General features: G+C 43.6%; 1 protein-coding gene across 1 annotated transcript in view; it reads left to right on the forward strand.

Moving 5' to 3' along the window:
- The first annotated feature begins 1,492 nt into the window (after nucleotides 1–1,492).
- Nucleotides 1,493–21,853, forward strand: part of LOC145342203 (MORC family CW-type zinc finger protein 4-like) — a 143,866-nt gene continuing 123,505 nt past the window's right edge. Inside the window, exons 1-2 of the mRNA XM_080187555.1 lie at nucleotides 1,493–1,961; nucleotides 2,065–2,137. Coding sequence (XP_080043681.1) covers nucleotides 1,923–1,961; nucleotides 2,065–2,137 — 112 coding nt within the window. The 5' untranslated portion in view covers nucleotides 1,493–1,922. The remainder of the gene's footprint in view (nucleotides 1,962–2,064; nucleotides 2,138–21,853) is intronic.

Raw genomic sequence — 21,853 nt, forward strand, 5'->3', positions numbered from 1 at the left:
TGATGCCGGAGTTGAGGGGGTTGAGCTATGAGGAGAGACTGAATAAACTAGGCTTGTACTCGTTAGAGTTTAGAAGAATGAGGGGAGATCTCATTGAGACGTATAAGATGATGAATGGGATGGATAGGATAGAGGTGGAGAGACTCTTCCCGCTCAGAAAGGATAGTAGGACTAGGGGGCATAGCCTCAAGATAAAGGGGGGGCGGTTTAGAACAGAGTTGAGGAGGAACTTCTTCACTCAAAGGGTGGTGAATCTCTGGAATTCTCTGCCCGTTGAAGTGGTGGAGGCTGCCTCGCTAAATATTTTTAAGACGTGGGTTGATGGGTTTTTGATGAGAGAGGGGATTAAGGGTTATGGGGAGAGGGCGGGAATGTGGAATTGAGCCACGACAGATCAGCCATGATCTTATTGAATGGCGGGGCAGGCTCGAAGGGCTAGTTGGCCTACTACTCCTCCTATTTCTTATGTTCTTAAAAGTTTGAAGGTCCCCTACGATTTTTCCAAAGTTCTTCTGAATTGGGAACCATTTCTGTAGATAGGAAAATTAAACTTATTGTATTATTTAAGAATGCAGAGGGGGAAACTCAAGGAGTTACAGGTCAGTTATCTTTACTGTCGTCAGGAAATTACTAGAGTATAATTAACAAGAGGAGTGACTGAAAACCCTTTCGTCTGATCAGAAAGCCAGCAGGAATTTGAAAACAGTATTCCCAAAGATAAGCTCGTTAGGTTCTAACTGACTAACCTCGAGGTTTTGAGAAGCGTTTGCTAAAATAGTGGACTGAGGATTATCGATACATGTTATTTGATACACATTAGATAAAGTCCCTCATTAGAGACAGTTATGTAAAGTTGAAGTGATGGAACTGAAGGCAAATTATGGACCTCATCTGGAAATTGGTCATATCATACCTCATCCCAATTTGTGTTTAATTATACACAAATGACAGGCCAAATAGTTTTCAGTCCATCAACGCCATATCGATGTTTATTCTCGATGCGAGCAGTAATCCTATTATTTGGTTGGTTGTTTGGTTCCTATAGCCCCTTCAACCAAACACCAAGTATTGACGAAGCCTTTGCTTTAATCACACAGTATTGTAAACACAGCCTCACCAACATGTTTAAATGCAATAGACAGGTTTCCTTATGGAGTTCCGATGTTTAAAAATGCATAAATCTAATGGAGTTCTGTGCCCGGAGGCAGATCCTCAATGGATATTTGTCAAACTACTGCTAAGTGCCGTGATGTCTAACTGATCTGGGCAATATTGTGAATGACTAAATGGAGGACATCTGCATGAACGATTTCAGGGATTGCCTTGAAGTCATGGCTGAGATGTTAACAATGATACTTTTAACTGCCGCCCAACAGGAAGGTGAGCTCGCAATTCTTTCTTCTACTGTCACTGCGGCGCATCCGCTGCTCACCACTCTCTTCCCAAAATATCCCGCTCCCTTCCCTGAGGGAAGAATAACAAAAACTGCTATTTCCAAAACATATCCTAAATTTCAAAGTAAAACGCAGAATTGAATTTTAGATAATGATTTTAAGTTAGTTGATGAAAATACACTGTGCAAAGGTTGTACGGCGTCCTGTCAGGAAGCAATGCGCTGTACGGAAGTTTATGGGGAGATTCCACATTGTACGGCATCCCCGCTCTCGCACGCATTACGTTGTACGGCAGTTCCGCCATCGAAAGGGAGGCGCCACGTTGTACGGCATCCTTGCTCCCCACTTTACGTTGTACAGCAGTTCCCCCATTGATGGGAGACGCCCCATTTTACGCCCCCGCCCCTCAGGAAGTATTTGGCCATCTCGCACATAACCCGTTGATGGAAGGTGCCATGTTGTACGGCATTCCACCGCCGTTGACAACGTTGCGCCCTCACCTGGGAAACGGGGAACTCTTGAGCAAACATGGCGAGGCTGAGCGAGCATGGGATTCGCCTCAGTGCGGTAAGCTGGAAAGATACCCGAAACAACCGAACCCGCAATCCGGCGGAGCAGAGTTGCACGTCTGCCGAGTAACGCATGACGATGTTTTATTTTTGCTCTTCAGATGAGCCCCACCTACTTACACACGAACTCGACCAGTCACACCTGGCCTTTCAGCGCAATCGCCGAGCTCATAGGTAAGTCTAGTCTAATCTTGTCAGTCTAGTTTTATCACATCGTGTCCCCGATACTCTGCTTCTCTTAGTAACCGCAACGCGAGCTCGGCCGCACTGAGTTGTACATTTAATTATTTAATTATGTCCAAAGTCTGGGCTGCAAAAACTACCAAACTGGCGGGGGAGGGGGCGGCGGCCTGTCTGAGTGACGGCTGACTGGGCCAATGGGGCGATGGCGTCGCCATCAGTGGGCGGGCCATCCAGCTCTCACTGTTGTGTGATTCGGCCAATCAGGGGGCTAAGGGAAAAGCCGCCAGGATGTTATTGGCTGAATTTTGATTGGCATGAGCGCGAGCCAGTTGAGTTTGAACCGTCCTTAACGCCCGCAAGGGTGACGCGTGCGAGGTAGATGCAGCAGGCGGCGATAGCTGAGGCTGGTAAAGGTGAGCGGGGTCAAGTTCGCTTGTGATGTGGTAAGTGGGGGACGGGATGGTCGTTAGTGGCCGGTGTCGCGTGCTGTCAGCTGACATCTCTGGAGGCCGCAGCCCCGCCCCCAAAGCTTCAGTCAATCACACAGCGCAACGGAATCACAACAAACACCGCGTGACAGCGAAAGGAAAGCCCCACACTTCCGGGTTGTTGCTGCTGCCTCAGGAGCACGCGGGCCGCTGCGATTGGCCGGTCGGCCGCTCGCTAGTTGGGATTGGCCGGCCCACAGCTGGCTGGGATTGGCCGGCCCGCGATCCGCGGCTCGCTGGGATTGGCCGGTTCTGGGGTATTACCGGCAGTATTCGAATGGGGGTCAGTGTCCAAAGTGAAGTGAGGGGGTAATTGCATTGCAAAAGTATACTCCAGTTGCGCAATAGTTTTCTTCCTAATTAAGCTTATTTACTGGTGTCACAATTAAGGTTACATTAGCACTACAATGAAGTTACTGTGAAAATCTCGTAGCTGGCTGTCCGTGGTGCTGAGGCAGCAATGCGAGCCACTGTGGCACCCATGGAGTAACATGTCTGTACTTTTTATGGCATTTTTTCACTTCTGGCACCCTACAAGCAACCTCAATTGCACACCTTGCCTCATCAACTTTCTCACCAGCTTAATCTCACTAATTTATTTATGTAGGTGACACTGCTGCCTCACAGCACCAGGCACTTGGATTGAATTTCCAGCCTGGGTCACTGTGGAATCTGCATGTTCCCCCATGTCAGCATGTGTTTCCTCAGGGTGCTCCAGTTTCCAGCCACAGTTCGAAAGATGTGCTGGTTAGGCACGTTGGCCACGCTAAATTCTCTCTTGGTGTACCTGAACAGGCACCAGAGTGTGGCGACAAGACGATTTTCATAGTAACTTCATTGTAATGTTAATTAAGCACACTTCTGACACTAATAAACTTTTAACCTCTAGTTTTTGATAAGTCTAAACAGCAATAAGGTCAAAACATTTTGCTTACACCATCCCTTTATTGCTAGCAGAATGACTGAACTTGGAACAGGCTAACAGATTCAGGCTTATGATTCACACAGGCCTCCTCCCACTCATTTTCCTCTAATTCTATTATGGACTTTCAGTTTTCTAATCTTTGGCCTTCGTTCAACCTATAAAAAAGATTTTGATCTTATAGGCCCATCATTACTGTCTGTGCTTCAGACTACCATTTTTAAAATGGTCTTAAATGTTTTATCCCAGAAAATCTCTGCAAGATTGTCCTGCCTTGTGTTCTCTCCCATACCATTTAGACTAGACTCTCATTTGTTATGTGTCACCCCCTCTCTTTACCCATTGTTTCTGCTGACAGTGCTTGCAACAGTTTCAACTCTGTTCTTGAGCAACCTGTATTTTTCTAAACAACCTTTGCTTCACTATCTAGGGAGAGCTGTATACTGAACAGGAAATTGCTTAGAAAATGACTGTGTTAAAAACTGCCTGCCCTTTGAACTTGGAAGAGAGGTCAATGGTGGGGGGGATTTTTTTTTGGTGAAGTAATCAATTTTGCTTTGTAGTGTGCTTAGTTTTTATGTGGGGCAACATATTAATTTGATCAATTGTAATAACAGGGAGATGATGGCATTGTGGTAATGTCATTGGACTGACAATCCAGATGCCTGGGCTAATGCTGCAGGTTCAAATCGCACCATGGCAGCTAAAAAAAATCTGGTTCTTTTCGGAAGGAAATCTGCCATCCCTACCTCGCTTGACTCTCTTCTGAAGCGGTCTAGCAAGGATGATTAGGGATGGGCAATAAATGTTGGCCTTAACTGATGCTGATATTTCCATGAACGAGTTTAAAAAAATAAAATAATGTACCTTGAATACAAAGTGTAACAATTTTTTGAAGATTTGGTATAATTTGGATCTGAATTTCTGTTCACTATCACATTATGCCTCTTCTAACCTTGGTCATACCCAAATTTTGCTAATTCACTGTGCTCATTCGAGTATGTTTTGGCTGCCACGTTGAGTCTCAATGTATTCTGTCTATCTTGTTATCTCTTTAGATGCCTGACTTTTCTATACGTCTTCTCCCTTTCTGTCACCCAGTCATGCCAGCATTCATTTTCCTCTTGGGCAGTTTGAACCCCAAATCTCTCACAAACCCATCACTCTTTTCCTAATTTTTTATTTTTGAGTTTTTGTTCTTATTTCTTATGTTCCTGTTATCCTACCACTGTCCCAAGCTTGAATCTGCCTTGGGTAATCCAGAGCTACCTCTGTACTTTTTATGACATTCTTTCACTTTTGCCTCCCTACAAGCAACCTCAATTGTCCACCTCTCTCATCAACTTTCCCACCAGTGCCTGTTTGAGGTTAACCTCACCAATCTATTTCCTGACTTGCTTACCTCAGATAACATCGTCCCTGTTGACTCTGCAAGACAACCAAATATCATTACCTCTATTTGCATAGTGTATTACAGTTTAGAATGAGACCATTTGGCCTAATTCCTCTGTGCCAGCTCTTTGAAATTGCCAACCTATTAGTCCCACTTTCCTACTTTCTCATCAATGAGATGCAGAACTTTTCTTTCATGTATTCAATTCCCTTTTGAAAGCTACTACTGAATCTGTTTCCACCACCCTTACCGACGGTGCTTTCCAGATCAACAACTCAATGTGACTTTTTTTAAAAACAAACCATGCTGCTTTTGCTCATTAGCAGAGAACTTGATTTAAGGTTATTAACCCTCCAGCCAGTGGAATATTTTCTCCAAATAGCACGGATTCGTGAAGGAGAAGTCCTGTTTGACGAATTTATTGGATTTCTATGAGGATGTGACTAGTGCAGTAAACAGAGGGGAACCAGTGGATGTGGTGTTTCTCGATTTTTTTTCAAAAGGCATTTGATAAGGTGCCACACAAAAGGTTGCTTCAGAAGGTTAGGGGACATGGAGTTGGGGGTAAGGTGTTAGCGTGGATAGAGGATTAGTTGTCTAACAGGAGGCAGAGAGTTGGTATCAATGGGTGCTATTTTGACTGGCGGTTGGTGACTAGTGGACTGTCGCAGGGATCGGTGCTGGGGCCTCAGCTATTTATCATTTATGTAGATGATCTGGAGGAGGGGGCTGAGTGTAGGGTGATGAAATTTGCTGATGACACAAAGATGAGTGGAAAAGCAAATTGTGCGGAGGGTGTGGAAAGTCTGCAGAGGGATCTGGATAGGCTGAGCGAGTGGGTGAGGACCTGGCAGATGGAGTACAATGTTAGCAAGTGTGACGTTATCCACTTTGGCTGGAATAATAGTAGGAGGGATTACTATTTAAAGGGCGAAAAGCTGCAGCATGCTACGGCGCAGAGGGACCTGGGGGTCCTTGTGCATGAGTCGCAAAAACCCAGCCTGCAGGTGCAGCAGGTGATCAAAAAGGCGAATGGAATGCTGGCCTTTATAGCGAGGGGGATAGAATATAAAAGCAGGGAGGTCTTGCTGCAACTGTACAGGGCACTGGTGAGGCCGCTGCTGGAGTACTGTATGCAGTTTTGGTCGCCGCACTTGCGCAAGGATATTTTGGCCTTGGAGGGAGTGCAGAGGAGGTTCACTAGGCTGATTCCGGAGATGAGGGGGTTAGACTATGAAGAGAGACTAAATAGACTGGGTCTGTACTCGTTGGAGTTTAGAAGGCTGAGGGGGGATCTTATAGAGATGTATAAGATAATGAAAGGGATGGATAGGGTAGAGGTAGAGAGATTCTTCCTGCTCAGAAAGGACAGCAGGACTAGAGGGCACAGCCTCAAGATAAGGGGGGGGCAGTTTAGAACAGAGTTGAGGAGGAAATTCTTCACTCAAAGGTGGCGAATCTCTGGAATTCTCTGCCCGTTGAAGTGGCGGAGGCTACCTCGCTAAATATATTTAAGTCACGGGTTGATGGGTTTTTGATAGACAAGGGAATTAAGGGTTATGGGGAGAAAGCGGGAAAGTGGAACTAATCCACTTCAGATCAGCCATGATCTTATTGAATGGCGGAGCAGGCTCGAAGGGCTAGATGGCCTTCTCCTGCTCCTATTTCTTATGTTCTTAGTTCTCCCCTCTTTAATGACTTAACATGTGTAAGCAAACATAGAATCCTACAGTGCAGAAGGAGGCCATTCGGCCCATCAAGCCTGCACTGACCACAATACCACCCAGTCCCTGTCACTAAAACCCCATGTACTTACCCTATCTACTCCCCCTGATACTAAGGATCTTGGTGGCCATCTTTAATGGCAGTAGCATTGACAGCAGTCACTCTCTCAGAATATAGTGAATAGGTTAAAGGAGCCACAGGGTTCAATTTCAACAGGAACTTTTCCTCTGAATGATTCCTTCAAATTGTAATAGTCCTAACTGCAACTACCTTCCAGAGACCACGGCTCTTAAACGCAAACCCCCTGTTAATAAACGCTAACACACTATAAGCCTTCTTCACGGCTCTGTCCATTTGAGTGGCAACCTTCAGAGATCTGTGGATATGAACCCCAAGATCTCTCTGCTCCTCAATATTCCTCAGAAGCATCCCGTTGACCCTGTAATCCGCATTCAAGTTTGTCTTACCAAAATTAATCACCTCGCACATATCAGGGTTAAACTCCATCTGCCATTTTTCTGCCCAGTTCTGCATCCTATCAATGTCTTTTTGCAGCCCACAAGAACACCTCCACCTCATCCACTAATCATAAATCAGGACAAAGTAAAAGGAGCAGTTCCCCAAAAGAAAGGGGAATAGCCTGAACAAAATCAAAGTACAAAGGAAACTTGAAAACATCAAATTAAAATGTGATTATTAGGGTCAGTAATGCACCCCAGCCCCATGGAAGGCGTGAACTGCGTCTTGTGGTCTTGGACAGAGCAGGAGGCATACCAAGCTGTGATGTAACCGAAAGAGTGCTTACTATGGTGCATCTGTAAAAGTTGGTGAGAATTGTAGCAGATATGCCAAATTTCATTAGCTTCCTGAGATTGTAGAGGCATTGGTGGACTTTCTTAACTATAGCATCAGTGTGGAAGGATTCTCTCATTCTCTCTTCTATCTTCCTTCATGCTATTTCTGAACTTATACTCTGCTACATTGACCCCATTCTGACTAAATCTTAGTAAACTTAGTAATTCTTACTAAATTTCTGACAGCCAGCTTTTCTTCCTAGCTCTCACACAAGCTGATGTTATGAAAGATTCCAACTTCTTGGATCCCCTAAACATTCAAACGATTAGCATCATCCTTTTTCAAAAATCCCATTCTTGTCCCCTTCTCTTTGCAGACCACCACCCTATTACCCTTACCTTAATGGGTTCTTAAACATTTATGCCAACTGTTTGTCACTTTCATGTTCGAATCTCTAATCAAGTTTCACCCCAGCTACTGCATTGAATTGTTTCTCATTAATGTAAAACAAAATATGCTCATTGACTGGGGTGGCTTATGCTATCTCATCTCAGCCTTTGGCATAGTCAGTCACCTTAGCCTCCCCCAGTATTTTCCTTCATTTGTTCTGCTCGTTGGGTTAGCCGTGATTTGGTTCCATTCATACCAATCCAATTATAGTAACATCTCCAGTAATAACTTATCTTTCCACTCCCATCTCCTCTCACCATTTGCCTTGTATTTAGCCACATGCTGTCTATTGGACATGCAGGTTAGCTTCTACATGTATGTTGATGATGCCCAGTTCGACCTCCGAGTGTTGCCACATTGCTTGTCCATTAAATGCGCCAAAGTTTCCCCCATTACACTTTTAGAATTCTGAATTGACTCCCAGTATCCCACTGTCTACAATGTAATATTTTCATCATTGTGTTTAATTGCCTTCATAGCTTTTCCCTTTCTTAATAACCTCACTTAGACCTACAACTAGTCATTCCCAGATCATCTGTTAGTTCTTTGGACTCCAGTCGATTGTTCATGTCACCTATTACTGGTAGCTTGCCATCATCCATCTAGGCCACAGACTCTGGAATTTCCTGCCTAAATCTCTCTGTCTCACCACCAATCTTTCCTTTGAGATATTCTCTAAAATTCACCTCTTTGATCGAACATTTGTTGGCTGTTAGAATTCGTCATCAAGGAGGAAATAGCGAGGCATCTTGAGGGGAATTGCTTGATAGAGCAGACGCAGCACGGTTTCGTTAAGGGGAAGTCGTGTCTGACAAATTTATTGGAGTTCTATGAGGATGTGTCTAGGGCGGTGGATAGAAGAGAGCCGGTGGGTGTGGTCTTTCTTGATTTTCAGAAGGCGTTTGACAAGGTACCTCACAAGAGGTTATTGCAGAAGGTAAGGGGCATGGAGTTGGGGGTAGGGTGTTAGCGTGGATAGAGGATTGGTTGTCAAATAGGAGGCAGAGAGTGGGGGTTAATGGGTGCTATTCGGATTGGCGGTTGGTGACTAGTGGAGTGCCCCAGGGGTCGGTGCTGGGGCCTCAGCTATTTACCATTTATATAGATGATCTGGAGGAGGGAACTGAGTGTATGTTGTCGAAATTTGCTGATGACACCAAGATTGGTGGAACGGCAAATTGCATGGAGGGTGTGGAGAGTCTGCAGAAGGATCTAGATAGGCTGGGCGAATGGGCCAGGAACTGGCAAATGGAATTTAATGTTGGCAAGTGTGAGGTGGTCCACTTTGGTAGGAATACACCAAGGATGTAACGGACAGGGTAGAGGGAATTTGGAGAGAAGGTAGGAGAGAAGGGCAATTGTACAGGAGGGGTGGGGAGAATTTGAACGGGAGGGGAACTAATGTCTTAGCGGGGAGGTTAGCTGGGGTGTTTATGAAGGGTTTAAACTAATATGGAGGGGGGGTGGGGAGGTGGCTGGGAGAGAGTCGGGTGAAAGGAAAAGTATCAGGGAGAAGGAGGTTCCGAGGGACACTTGTGGGTTGAACTGTGTCTGTTTCAATGCTAGGAGTGTGGCAGGGAAAATGGATGAGCTTAGGGCCTTGATGTTTGTGAGGCAGTTAGATGTGGTGGCTGTAACAGAGACATGGTTAAGGGAAGGGCAGGACTGGCAGCTGAATGTTCCTGGGTACAAGTGTTTTAGGTGTGACAGTGGAGGGTTGAAGAGAGGTGGAGGGGTGGCACTGTTAGTCAAGGAAAGCATCGCAGTAGTGCAGAGGGAGGACAATATAGAAGAGATAGGGATTGAGTCACTGTGGGTGGAGTTGAGGAATAAAAAGGGAGAGATTACGTTGCTAGGGGTGTATTATAGGCCACCCAACAGCCCGAGGTCAGTGGAGGAAGGCATTTGCAGGGGCATTTTGGATAGGTGCAGGAAGAATAGGGTGGTTGTAGTGGGTGACTTTAATCTTCCTGGAGTGAATTGGAAGGTGCCTAGAGCTGGGTGTACGGAGGGAGAGGAGTTTGTGAAATGTGTTTTGGAAGGGTCTCTAGAGCAGTATGTAACTAGTCCGACTAGGGGAGGGGCTATACTGGATTTAGTGTTGGGTAATGAGCCGGGGCAGGTGGGAGAGGTAGAGGTAGGCGAACATGTGGCTAATAGTGACTACAAGTCCGTCTACTTTAGGATAAAAATGGAAAGGGACGAGTGCCAGCCGAATGGGAGTGTGCTGAACTGGGGAAAGGCGAACTATGGCAGGATTAGGAGGGAGCTGCAGGACACTGATTGGGAGGGACTGTTAGCTGGCAAGTCCACGGTTGGCAAGTGGGAGGCTTTTAAGGGCAAAATGAAATGGTTGCAGGGGAGGTATGTTCCGGTTAAGCGGAAGGATGGGAAAGGTAGGATTAGAGAGCCGTGGATTACAGGGGGTATTGAAGACTTGGTCAGGAAGAAGAGGGAGGCGTATGTTAGGTCGAAACGACTGGGTACGGAGAGTGCGCTGGAGGAATATAGAGAGAGTAGGAGGGAGCTAAAAAGGGGAATTAGAAGGGCGAAGAGAGGGCATGAAATGGCTTTGGCTGGTAGGATTAAGGAAAATCCGAAGGCATTTTATCCCTATATTAGGAGCAAGAGAGTAGTTAGAGGGAAAGTTGGTCCTCTAAGGGACAAAAGTGGGGAGATATGTATTGAGTCGGAGGGAATGGGGGAGCTCCTGAATGAATACTTTGCGTCGGTATTCACGAAGGAGAGGGGTTCGGAATCGTGCGGTCTGTTAGAGGGAGCTGAGGATCAGCTGCAGGAAATATCTATTACGAGGGAGGAAGTGCTAGGGCTTTAAGGTAGCGTAAGGACGGATAAAGCTCCGGGGCCTGATGGTATTTATCCCAGGCTGCTTAGGGAGGTGAAAGATGAAATTGCTGGGCCTCTGGCGCAAATCTTTGTCTCTTCTTTGGACACAGGTGAGGTCCCAGAAGACTGGAGGGTAGCAAATGTGGTACCACTGTTCAAAAAAGGTAGCAGGGATAACCCTGGAAATTATAGGCCGGTGAGTTTGACATCGGTGGTAGGGAAATTAATGGAAAAAGTACTTAGGGGTAGGATGTATGAGCATTTGGAGCGTTGCGGTCTGACTGGGGATACGCAACATGGCTTTGTTAGAGCGAAGTCTTGCCTTACGAATCTGGTGGAATTCTTTGAGGAGGTGACAAAAACGGTTGACGATGGGAGAGCCGTTGATGTCATCTATATGGATTTCAGTAAGGCGTTTGACAAAGTCCCTCATGGTAGGCTGGTAGAAAAGGTTAAGGCGCATGGGATACGAGGTCAGGTAGCTAGGTGGATTGAGAACTGGCTGGGTAATAGGAGACAGAGGGTAGTTGTGGAGGGGACTTTGTCCGGCTGGAGGCCAGTGACCAGTGGTGTGCCGCAGGGCTCAGTACTGGGACCTCTCCTCTTTGTAGTCTACATAAATGACTTGGAAGAGAGTGTAGGTGGTGTGATCAGCAAGTTTGCTGATGACACCAAGATGGCAGGGTTGGCGGGTACTGAAGTGGATTGTGAGGTGATACAACAGGATATAGATAGGTTGGTGCATTGGGCAGATAGGTGGCAGATGGAATTTAATCCTGACAAATGCGAGGTGATGCATTTTGGAAGGAATAATGTAGAGAGGAGCTATGTGATTAAAGGTAGACAAATTAGGAGTATAGAAACACAGAGGGACCTGGGAGTGCAGGTTCACAAATCCATGAAGGCTGCGACACAAGTGGAGAATGTTGTCAGGAAGGCTTATGGAATGCTAGCCTTTATAGGAAGGGGTATAGAGTTTAAAAGCTGCCGTCTAATGCTTCAGTTGTATAGAACGTTGGTTAGACCGTATTTGGAGTACTGCGTCCAGTTCTGGTCACCTTACAACCGGAAGGACGTGGAGGCTCTGGAAAGGGTGCAGAGGAGGTTTACCAGGATGTTGCCTGGCATGAAGGGGCTGGGTTACGAGGAAAGGTTGGAGAAACTGGGACTGTTCTCCTTGGAAAGACGGAGATTGAGGGGGAACATGATAGAGGTATATAAGATACTGAAGGGAATAGACAGAGTCAATAGTGAGAGACTGCTCCCTAGATTGGTTACAAATACAAGAGGACATGATTTAAGGGTGAGGGGGGAGAGGTATAATTTGGATACGAGAGGAAGGTTCTTTACGCAGAGAGTTGTGGGGGTATGGAACGCGCTACCGAGTAGGGTGGTGGAGGCGGGAACGTTGGACTCGTTTAAGGTTCAGTTAGGTAGGCACATGAGTGAAACGAGGATGGAAGGTTATGGTAGGGGTTATTAAATAAGGGTTAGAACCTTGGGAGACACTGGAAAGGCAGGCTTGCGATTAACGTTTTTGTCTTTTATTCCGCAGGTGGAGGTCCACCTCGTTGTCAAACGAGGGGCATGCACACGGTGGGTCGTGCGTGGGCTACTCTTGGAGGCTCCGGGAGTGGCCTAGTACTTCGTGTCGGTGTGTGTGCTTGATCCTGGACCGGTAGACGGGCGCCGCAACAGCTCGGTGACTAGCACTGCTAGCTGTGCAGATACATGGATTTGGGCCTGTGTCTGTGGGAGTTTGTGCATTCTCCCTGTGGATGCCTCCTCCGGGTTTCCTCCCACACCCCAAAGATGTGCTCTTAGGCTGATTGGTTTTACCAAATTGACACTATTCTCCCTGAATCTGGCTAAGTCAGGGGTTCTATTCGTAGACACGCAGGGTAGAATAGGTGTAGGGTGATGCGGTGGCGCGGGCTTGTTGGGCCGATGGGCCTGTTTCCCATGCTGGGTTGTTCTTTGTTCTTTAATAATGGTAGGAAGGACTATTACTTACGTGGCAAAAAACTGCAGCAGGCGACGGTGCAAAGGGACCTCGGGGTCCTTGTGCATGAGTCGCGAAAACCCAGCTTGCAGGTGCAGCTGGTGGTCAGGAAGGCTAATGGGATGCTGGCCTTCATAGCGAGGGGGATTGAATATAAAAGTAGGGAGGTCTTGCTGCAGCTGTATAGGGCACTGGTGAGGCCGCAGCTGGAGTAGTGTGTGCAGTTTTGGGCGCCGTACTTATGCAAGGATATTTTGGCCTTGGAGGGAGTGCAGAGGAGGTTTACTAGGCTGTTGCCGGAGTTGAGGGGGTTGAGCTATGAGGAGAGGCTGAATAAACTAGGCTTGTACTCGTTAGAGTTTAGAAGAATGAGGGGAGATCTCATTGAGACATATAGGATGATGAATGGGATGGATAGAGGTGGAGAGACTCTTCCCGCTCAGAAAGGACAGTAGGACTAGGGGGCACAGCCTCAAGATAAAGTGGGGGCGGTTTAGAACGGAGTTGAGGAGGAACTTCTTCACTCAAAGGGTGGTGAATCTCTGGAATTCTCTGCCCATTGAAGTGGTGGAGGCTGCCTCGCTAAATATTTTTAAGATGCGGGTTGATGGGTTTTTGATAAGCGAGGGGATTAAGGGTTATGGGGAGGGGGCGGCAATGTGGAACTGAGCCACGACAGATTAGCCATGATCTTATTGAATGGCGGGGCAGGCTCGAAGGGCTAGATGGCCTACTCCTGCTCCTATTTCTTATGTTCTTATGTTCTATTCCAAAATCATTTTCTTTCGTTCAGCGCTCATTCTGATTTGCAATATTTTTATGCATTAAATGTTCCATAAAACTTTTTAAAATCTTTCTCAAAACTTAACTTTTCCACCAAATTTTAAGTCGTCTCTCCTAATCTTCTTCCGTAGGTTGCCATGTGTTCCCATCATTCTTCTCACTCTTGCAACACAATGTCAAAGGCCCCAAAAAATCTAGATTGTAATTGTTGACTGCTCCCAATTATCCTGGAACTGTTCAATTAAACTTTAACAGCAACAATAACATTAATTTATACAGCGTTTTAATATAATAAAATTTCCTGAGACACTTCACAGGATTGTCATCAAGTAGAACTTGATATTAAACCACGTAAGGAGATATGAGGATAAGTAACCAAAATTCATGGACTTTAGTGAACATCTAAAAGGGGGAGAAAATGTAGTACAGTTTAGGGAATGAATTTCAGAATTTAAAGCCTAGACAGTTGAATGCATCATTACCAATACTGAAACAGAGAAAATTCAGATGCACAAGAGAACCAAATTTTGGAAGGGCCTAGAGATCTGTGAGAGTTGCAGGGCTGTAGGAGGTTTTGGAGATGAAGAGAAATAGAAATATAGAAAGTAGGAAAGCAGGAGTAGGCCATTTGGCCCTTCAAAACTGCCTGCTGCACCACCATTCATTATGATGGGTGATCGTCCAACTCAGTAGCCTGATCCTACCTTTCCTCCTCCATAATCTTTGATCCCCTTTGCCCAGGGGCTCCTTTTTAAAAGCGTAGTGTTTTGGAGTCAACTGCTTTCTGTGGTAGCAAATTCCACAGACTTACCATCCTCTGGGTGAAAATTTCTCCTCATCTTAGTCCCAAAAGGTATCCTTAGTCTATGACCCCTAATTCTGGGCACCCCACCATCAGGAAAATCCTGCGTTTACCCTGTCTAGTCTTGGCAGAATTTTATAGATTTCTATGACACTCGCTCATCTAAACTCCAGTGAATATAATCCTAACTGATTAAATCTCTCTTCCTGCCATTCCAGGAGTCAGTCTGGTAAACTTCACACTCCCTCTATAACATAAGGAACATTCTTCCTTAGATAAGGAACCAAAACTGAGTACAGTATTTCAGGTATGGTTCACCAAAGGCCTATGTTATTATATCAAGATATTCCTGATCCTATACTCAAATCCTCTTGTAATGAAGGCCAACATAACATTTTCTGCCTTTACCGCCTGCTGCACCTGCATGTTTACTTTTAGCGACTGGTGTATGAGGACATCCAGGCTTATTGCACATTTCCCCCTCTTAATTTATAATCATTTAGATAATCTGTTTTTGCTACCAAGGTGGATAACCTCATATTTATCCACATTATGCTGCCTCTGTCATGCATTTGGCCATTCAGTCAGCTTGTCCAAATCACACTGAAGCATCTCTGAATCCTCCTCACAGCTCACCCTCCCACCCATCTATGTCATCTGCAATTCTGGAGATATTACATTTAGTTCCTTCATCTAAATCATTAGTATATATTATGAAAATCTGGGATCCCAGCACTGATCCCTGAGGTACCTCACTAGTCACTGCCTGCCAATTGGAAAATGACCTATTTATTCCCACTCTGTTCCCTGTCTGCCAACTAGTTTTCTATCCATCTTAATACCCTACCCCCCCCCCCCCCCCCCCCCAATCCCATGTGCTTTAATTTTACAGACTAGTCTCTTGTGTGGGACTTTGTCGAACGTCTTCTGAAAGTCCAAATAAACCACATTCACTGGCTCCACCTCATCAAATCTACTAGTTATATCCTCAAAGAATTCCAGTAGATTTGTTGACCATGAGTTCTCTTTCACATATCCATGCTGACTCTGTATGATTCTACCATTGTTTATCAAGTGCTCTGCTACTAATGAGCTCCAGAATTTTCCCCACTACTGACATTAGGCTGGCTGGTCTATAATTCCCTGTTTTATTTCTATCTATCTTTTTAAATAGTGGGGTTACATTCGCTACCATCCAATCTGTAGGAACTGTTCCAGAGTCTAAAGAATCTTGGAAGATCACCTATGCATTCACAATTTCTGGGGCCGCTTCCTTATGTAACCTGCGATGTAGATGATCAGGTCCTGGGGGTTTATCGGCCTTCAACCCCCATCAACTTCCCCAACTGCATTTCTTTACTAACTGATTTCCTTCAGTTCCTCCCTCTCACTAAACTTGTGTTCCTCAACATTTTTGCTGTGTTATTTCTTAGAATCCCTACAGTGCAGAAGAGGCCATTCAATCCATTGAGTCTGCACTAACTCTCTGACAGAGTATCTCACCCAAGTCCTCTTCTCCACTCTATCCCTATAACCCCACGTGTTTACGATGGCTAATCCATCCCTAACCGACACATCCTGGGATACAAAAGAGTAATTTAGTATGGCCAATCCAGCTAACCTGCACATTTTTGGATTGTGGGAGGGAACTGGGACACCCAGAGGAAACATACAGGGAGAACATGCAAACTCCACACAGACAGTCACCCAAGGCTGAAATTGAATCCGCGTTCCTGGAGCTATGAGGCAGCAGTGCTAACCATTGCTACAGTGCCACACCTAATTATTTCTGTCTTCCTTTGTGAAGAGAGGCAAGGCCATGGAGGATTTTGAAACCAAAATGACAATTTTAAAGTTGAATTGTTTGTCATTCCAAGCATCAGGATAGTTCAGTGAGCACAAAGGTGATGTAATCTGAATTTAGTGTGAATTAAGATTTGGGCAGCAAGAAGTTGATTTATTATTGTCATGTGTATTGGGATACAGTGACATGTATCGTTTCTTGCATGCTATATAGATAAAAACATAACATTCGTAGAAGGAAAGGATAGCATGCAAAATATAGTGTTGCAGTCATAGCTAGGGTGCAGAGAAAGATTAACTTAATATAAGGTAACTCCATTCAAAAGTCTGATGGCAGCAGGGAGAAAGTCTAGAGAAGGTTTAATATGGGGTTGGGGATAAGCCAAGAAAGCATTTGAATAGTTATTTATTTGAGAAGTACTCCCAACATGCATAGACAACATTTCTTACATTTGTGAGCACACAGCTAACCCTTCAATATCTCAAAATGGAAATAGGAAGAGCACCTCTGAATCCGCTGACCTACATCCTGTAACACTTGAGTGCAAGTTGACCACAAACCATGCAACGCTTCACTGACTACTAATCTTAAGTATAATATGGCACAATGGAGGAACAAGGTGTTGTACTAATATTTGTGAACAGGTTGAAGTTGTAAGGTTTTGAAGCATACAGATTAGTGAAATTTAACATAAACAGTGCTGCAATGTAGATCCTATTATTTCCTTATTTCCTTTTCTTTGAATACATACATATATAGGAACATACAAATTCAGAACAGGAGTTGACCACTTGGCCCTTCAAGCCTGCTCCATCATTCAATACCTGCTCCTGAACTTCCTAACCCACACACCGCAATCAGTAAGGATTAGCAGCAACGCTTCCTTCACGATCATTCTCAACACCGATGCCCCGCAAGGCTGTGTCCTCAGCCCCTTACTGTACTCCTTATACAGCTATGGCTGTGTGACCAAATTCTCCTCCAATTCGATTTTCAAGTTTGCTAATGACCCCACTGTAGTGATTGGATCTCAAACAATGAAGAGACGGAGTGCAGGAAAGAGATAGAGAATCTGGTGAACTGGTGCGACAACAATAATCTCTTCCTCAATGTCAACAAAACGAAGGAGATAGTCATTGACATCAGGAAGCGTAGAGGAGAACATGTCCCTGCTTACATCAATGGGGACAAAGTAGAAATGGTAGAGACCTTCAAATTTTTAGATGCCCGGATCATCAACAATCTGTCGTGGTCACTCCATTCTGCCTCTACTTTCTCAGGAGACTAAGGAAATTTGACATGTTTGCTACAACTTACACTAACTTTTATAGATGCACCGTAGAAAGCATTCTTTCTGGTTGTACCACAGCCTGGTATAGCTCTTGCTCTGTCCATGACCACAAGAAACTACAACGGGTCATGAACGAAGTTCAGTCTATCACTTAATCCAGCCTCCCACCCATTGACACTGTCTACACTTCCCACTGTCCTGGCAAAGCAACTGGCATAATCAAGGACCCCACACACCCCAGACATACTGTCTTCGCCTTCTTCCATCAGGAAAAACAAACAGAAGTCTGGGGATAATAGCCAACCGATTTCGAGAACAGCTTCTTCCCTGCTGCCACCAGACTTTTGAATAGACCTACCTTGCATTAAGTTGATTTTTTTTTTCTACACTCTAGCTATGACTAACACTACGTTCTGGACTTTCTTCTTGTCTTCCCTACGTACAGTATGCTTAATCTATATAACGTATAAGAAACAATACTTTTCACTGTATACTAATATATGTGACAATAATAAATCAAATTAAATCAATAAGATCGTGGCTGAATTGATTGTATCCCACATTCCTGTCTATCTAGCCCCCCTCCCACCCCCTATAACTTTGTTAATCAAGAATCTATCTAGCTCAGCCTTAAAAATATTTAAAGACTGCTTCCTCTGCCTTTTGAGGGAGAGAGATCCAGATGACGCACGACTGAGAAAGAAAATTTCTCCTCATCTGTCTTAAGTGAACAACCCTTTGTTTTTAAACAGTGACACCCCCCGCCCAGTTATAGGTTCACCAACAGAAGGAAATATGCACTCCACTGCTGCTTCCCCCCCCACCCCCCCACCAAACAAACTGTATTACGAAGATTATTATTCTTGGAAGTAAGTCTTATTTGTCTATGAGTTTTCCAGTTTTTCATGAGGAATAACAGGTAGGTTACAAGAAAATAATAAGATTGCTTTCTTGTAAATGTTCTTAAATTATGAGCGGGTAGTGTGGGTGGTTCATGAACTGTAGTACTGAAGCAGTCTCTTTTTATGTGTGCTGAGCTGAAATGAAGGGACGTTCTTCATGCCGCAACTATATTTTCCTACCAATGAATATCAGTTGATCCACAGTGAATTTTATCACAATATTGTAATTTAATACTAAACTGGAGATACTTTTCATATCAATGAGTACAATACTTCCTTTGACAACTTTATTAGAATGAATTTGCACAGTATAAACAGTATTTTTGAGGTCATACAGAATTATTTTAGAAAAGTAAAAAGACAGAAGACTGCTCTTTCATGTGGTGGCTTTGGAGCTGATGAACTAATCTGCTAAATAGTAGCAGATCTAAGGCTGCAAAGGCAGCAGACTGAATGGATTACAAAGTAACTAAAAGCGTCAAGTGATGACCCAAGTAAGTCAAGTTACAAGGCAGTTTGAGATCATTTAATCTTTGGAATTAATTGAGTTGTGCTTCGACTAGATTTCAATGCATACTGAATGGAACAATTTTTATAGCCGCATCAGACTTCACCTAATGACTCTACGCAGCAATTATATTATGAAAACTGACTGTTAACCCACTTTCTCTAATTAAATCTTTATTCAATAATTCAAGTCTATAGATCCAGCATATCTCGCGGAGCCTTTGTTGCACTTAAGTATCGGGCATTCTATTACTGGAATCATGATTCTATTTTGGCTGAGACCAAAACATGATGCTCAATTATTTTTAAAAACCTCAATTTGTAATGCACTTTACTTGGCCTTTTATAATTGGAGTTATATGCATAACAAATTTTGGGTTTTTTCTTAACTTACAACTCTTTATATATATATTGCTGTTTTAGCAGGTCTATATTTGCTGTAATTTATTAATTCACTGTGATCCTTATCATGCTACGTGTTTCTAAATATGCCAGTTAAGGGATTTGTCACCAGATTAGAGAATGTAGTCAATTACTTACTGCATGGTTGCAGTTTAAGAAGACTTGAAATTCAATTGCAAATCTAGACTGTCATCTAATTTGTGAACTATTACAAGGAAGTATTAACGTTTAATGAGAAAGGAAAGTAAAAAAGTCACAGCCTTTTTATTAAAAATAATTAGCCTTTAGAGAATCTTGATTTTATTTTTTAACTTTAATGTTGATGGTTAACCACATTTTTAATGTTAACCACTTGCTAGGCACTTCATGATGCACTTTTCAGGAGGAAAAAAAAACAGGGCTTCAATTTCAGATTGATCTAAGCTATTCTGGAGGGATCTCTGGGCTCAGCCAGTTCTGGAGCCAGTGTAAACTCTCTCTCTTTTTAAAGTAGCTATTCCAGGACATAAACTGGTGTCATTGGAATGATACAGTGACAACAGAGACCTGTTCCTCCCTCAAGAATCTCCTTTCTGACCAAAATTTGACATTCCTGTGAATGTGAAATGAACTGATAGTACAGTTTTCTTTATAGGACAGGAGAATCTCTCAACTTGTACTTTAAATCACCTTGATATTCTCAGATGTATGATTATTAATAATAAAGGTAAAAATGGCAACTTTTCTACTTTATCAATGACAATTCAAATACTTTATCCAGTGATGATTGCTTCGTGCAGACCTGATAGCTGTAGGTTTGATTTCTGAGTTAGCTGTGAACCCGCAGTTGGGGAGAAACTGAGAAGCAGGATTTTCCCTCCTAATTGTTATTCAATGCAAAAGTGATTACCTGCAAACTTTAGGTGAATGTAGAACTAGGAGCAGACTGTTGAACTTCTCAAATCTGCTCCACCAGTCAAATGGGTTTTGATTTTTCAGAGCCTCAATTCTTGTCTATCTGCTTTAAAGCTATATGATTTGCTATCCTTAGCTGACCAGGAATTTGACTGCAGTCATGAAAGTTCACAATGATGTGTCAGGGTTCTCTTGGATAACAGCAATCTAAAGGCACTCTGTCAACTCCTTACACAAACAGCGCTGGGCACCATACATCCAATGCAAGGTCTTTAATTCCTTGTACACAAGGAGAACTCTTCACAGCTAGCTCGGGATGACCAGAGCAGTTCTGAGGTTACAGAGAAACAGCTCAGCAGTTAAAGTCAATTGCAGCAAATCAGCAAAAAGAGATTTTTCACATCTTTCATTGGCATACATATTTGCCAATTAAATCCTGGCCTTTTGCCCTTTCTCATTCAATTAAAAGATTGACTTCTGCTAATCCTTCATTTGTATAGCATATTCTCATATCTTGCCTTTGGTATTTGTATGGAAGAAAACCTGGTCTTGTTCACCCTCTGGTGAAGGCCGAAAAAAGAAAATGTTATGGGGGCCTGTGAAGAAATAGCTGAGACTGACTCCTTTTGAAGGTCAGTAAGCTGATAAATATTTTCCACTACTGTACAGAGAAAGCAAGAATTTTTTAATTTGAACACTTTAACTTCCGCACAGTTTAACTTCCAAACTATGAATCTTCAATCTGAACTTTTTAACTTCCATAGATGCAGTGCCTCCAATCTTTTGCAAGAAAAATTCCAGAGCGCCACTACCCTTTGTGTGAAAATGCTTCAGGATTTCCCTCCCAAGTTGCCAAAATTATATCTTTTCTTTTTTGATTCTCTCACCAGAGGAAACAGTCTGAATCTATATTGAATTCTGTTAACGTTTTAAATGACACTGTCATGGTATGTGGTATTTCAAAATTTGAAATAATCAACTTTTAGACACACTTCCTGGAGCTTACTTTGAATATATTCTTTCCAGATTTTACCATGTCCTGGTGATATACGGTGTTGTTTTGATACGTTGACTGAAGTACAGTCGTCAGCGTGTGACATTTTGAATATCCATTTATACATGTGCGTGATTGATTCAGGAACTATACTATCATGTCATTCCTCATTGTTTATTAATTCAAAATGAGGATGGAATCAAGCTTGATAGGGTGATCCTATAGTGCAATTTGTTTACTAATAGCTACTGTGTTTACACATGAATGTGCACATGGATTAGGTAACTGTTGTAGTGACGGAAGACATGCCTTTGATCGAAACCCAGAATTTCCAAGGTATTGCTCAGTAAATGCAAATCTTCTATCAGTCATTATACTCAGTAAGAAAGTTGATCAGGAGGATGTCTGTTCCTCTCTGGTTTATATAACGTTCTGGAATTTGGCTGTTTTTGACCTAAGAGGGATGATTGGAACTTCAGTAGACACTTCTTCTCATCAAACTAATTCTGTATCATTCTCATTCCGTATAGTAGCAGGACACAATCATCAGATTCAACTAAGCTTTTGTGAGTAGTATTCACAGCACACAATAAACATCACGTTGGAAGGTTCATTCAAGCTTTCTTGACACAAATGGTTTTAGGTCAGGATGCGTTCCATATGTCATTCCTTTCAATACTATATTCATCACATACACCATCAAGAG

Source organism: Carcharhinus amblyrhynchos, chromosome 4 (assembly GCF_965287045.1).
Source record: "Carcharhinus amblyrhynchos chromosome 4, sCarAmb.v2.hapA, whole genome shotgun sequence".
NCBI classification, from domain to species: domain Eukaryota; kingdom Metazoa; phylum Chordata; class Chondrichthyes; order Carcharhiniformes; family Carcharhinidae; genus Carcharhinus; species Carcharhinus amblyrhynchos.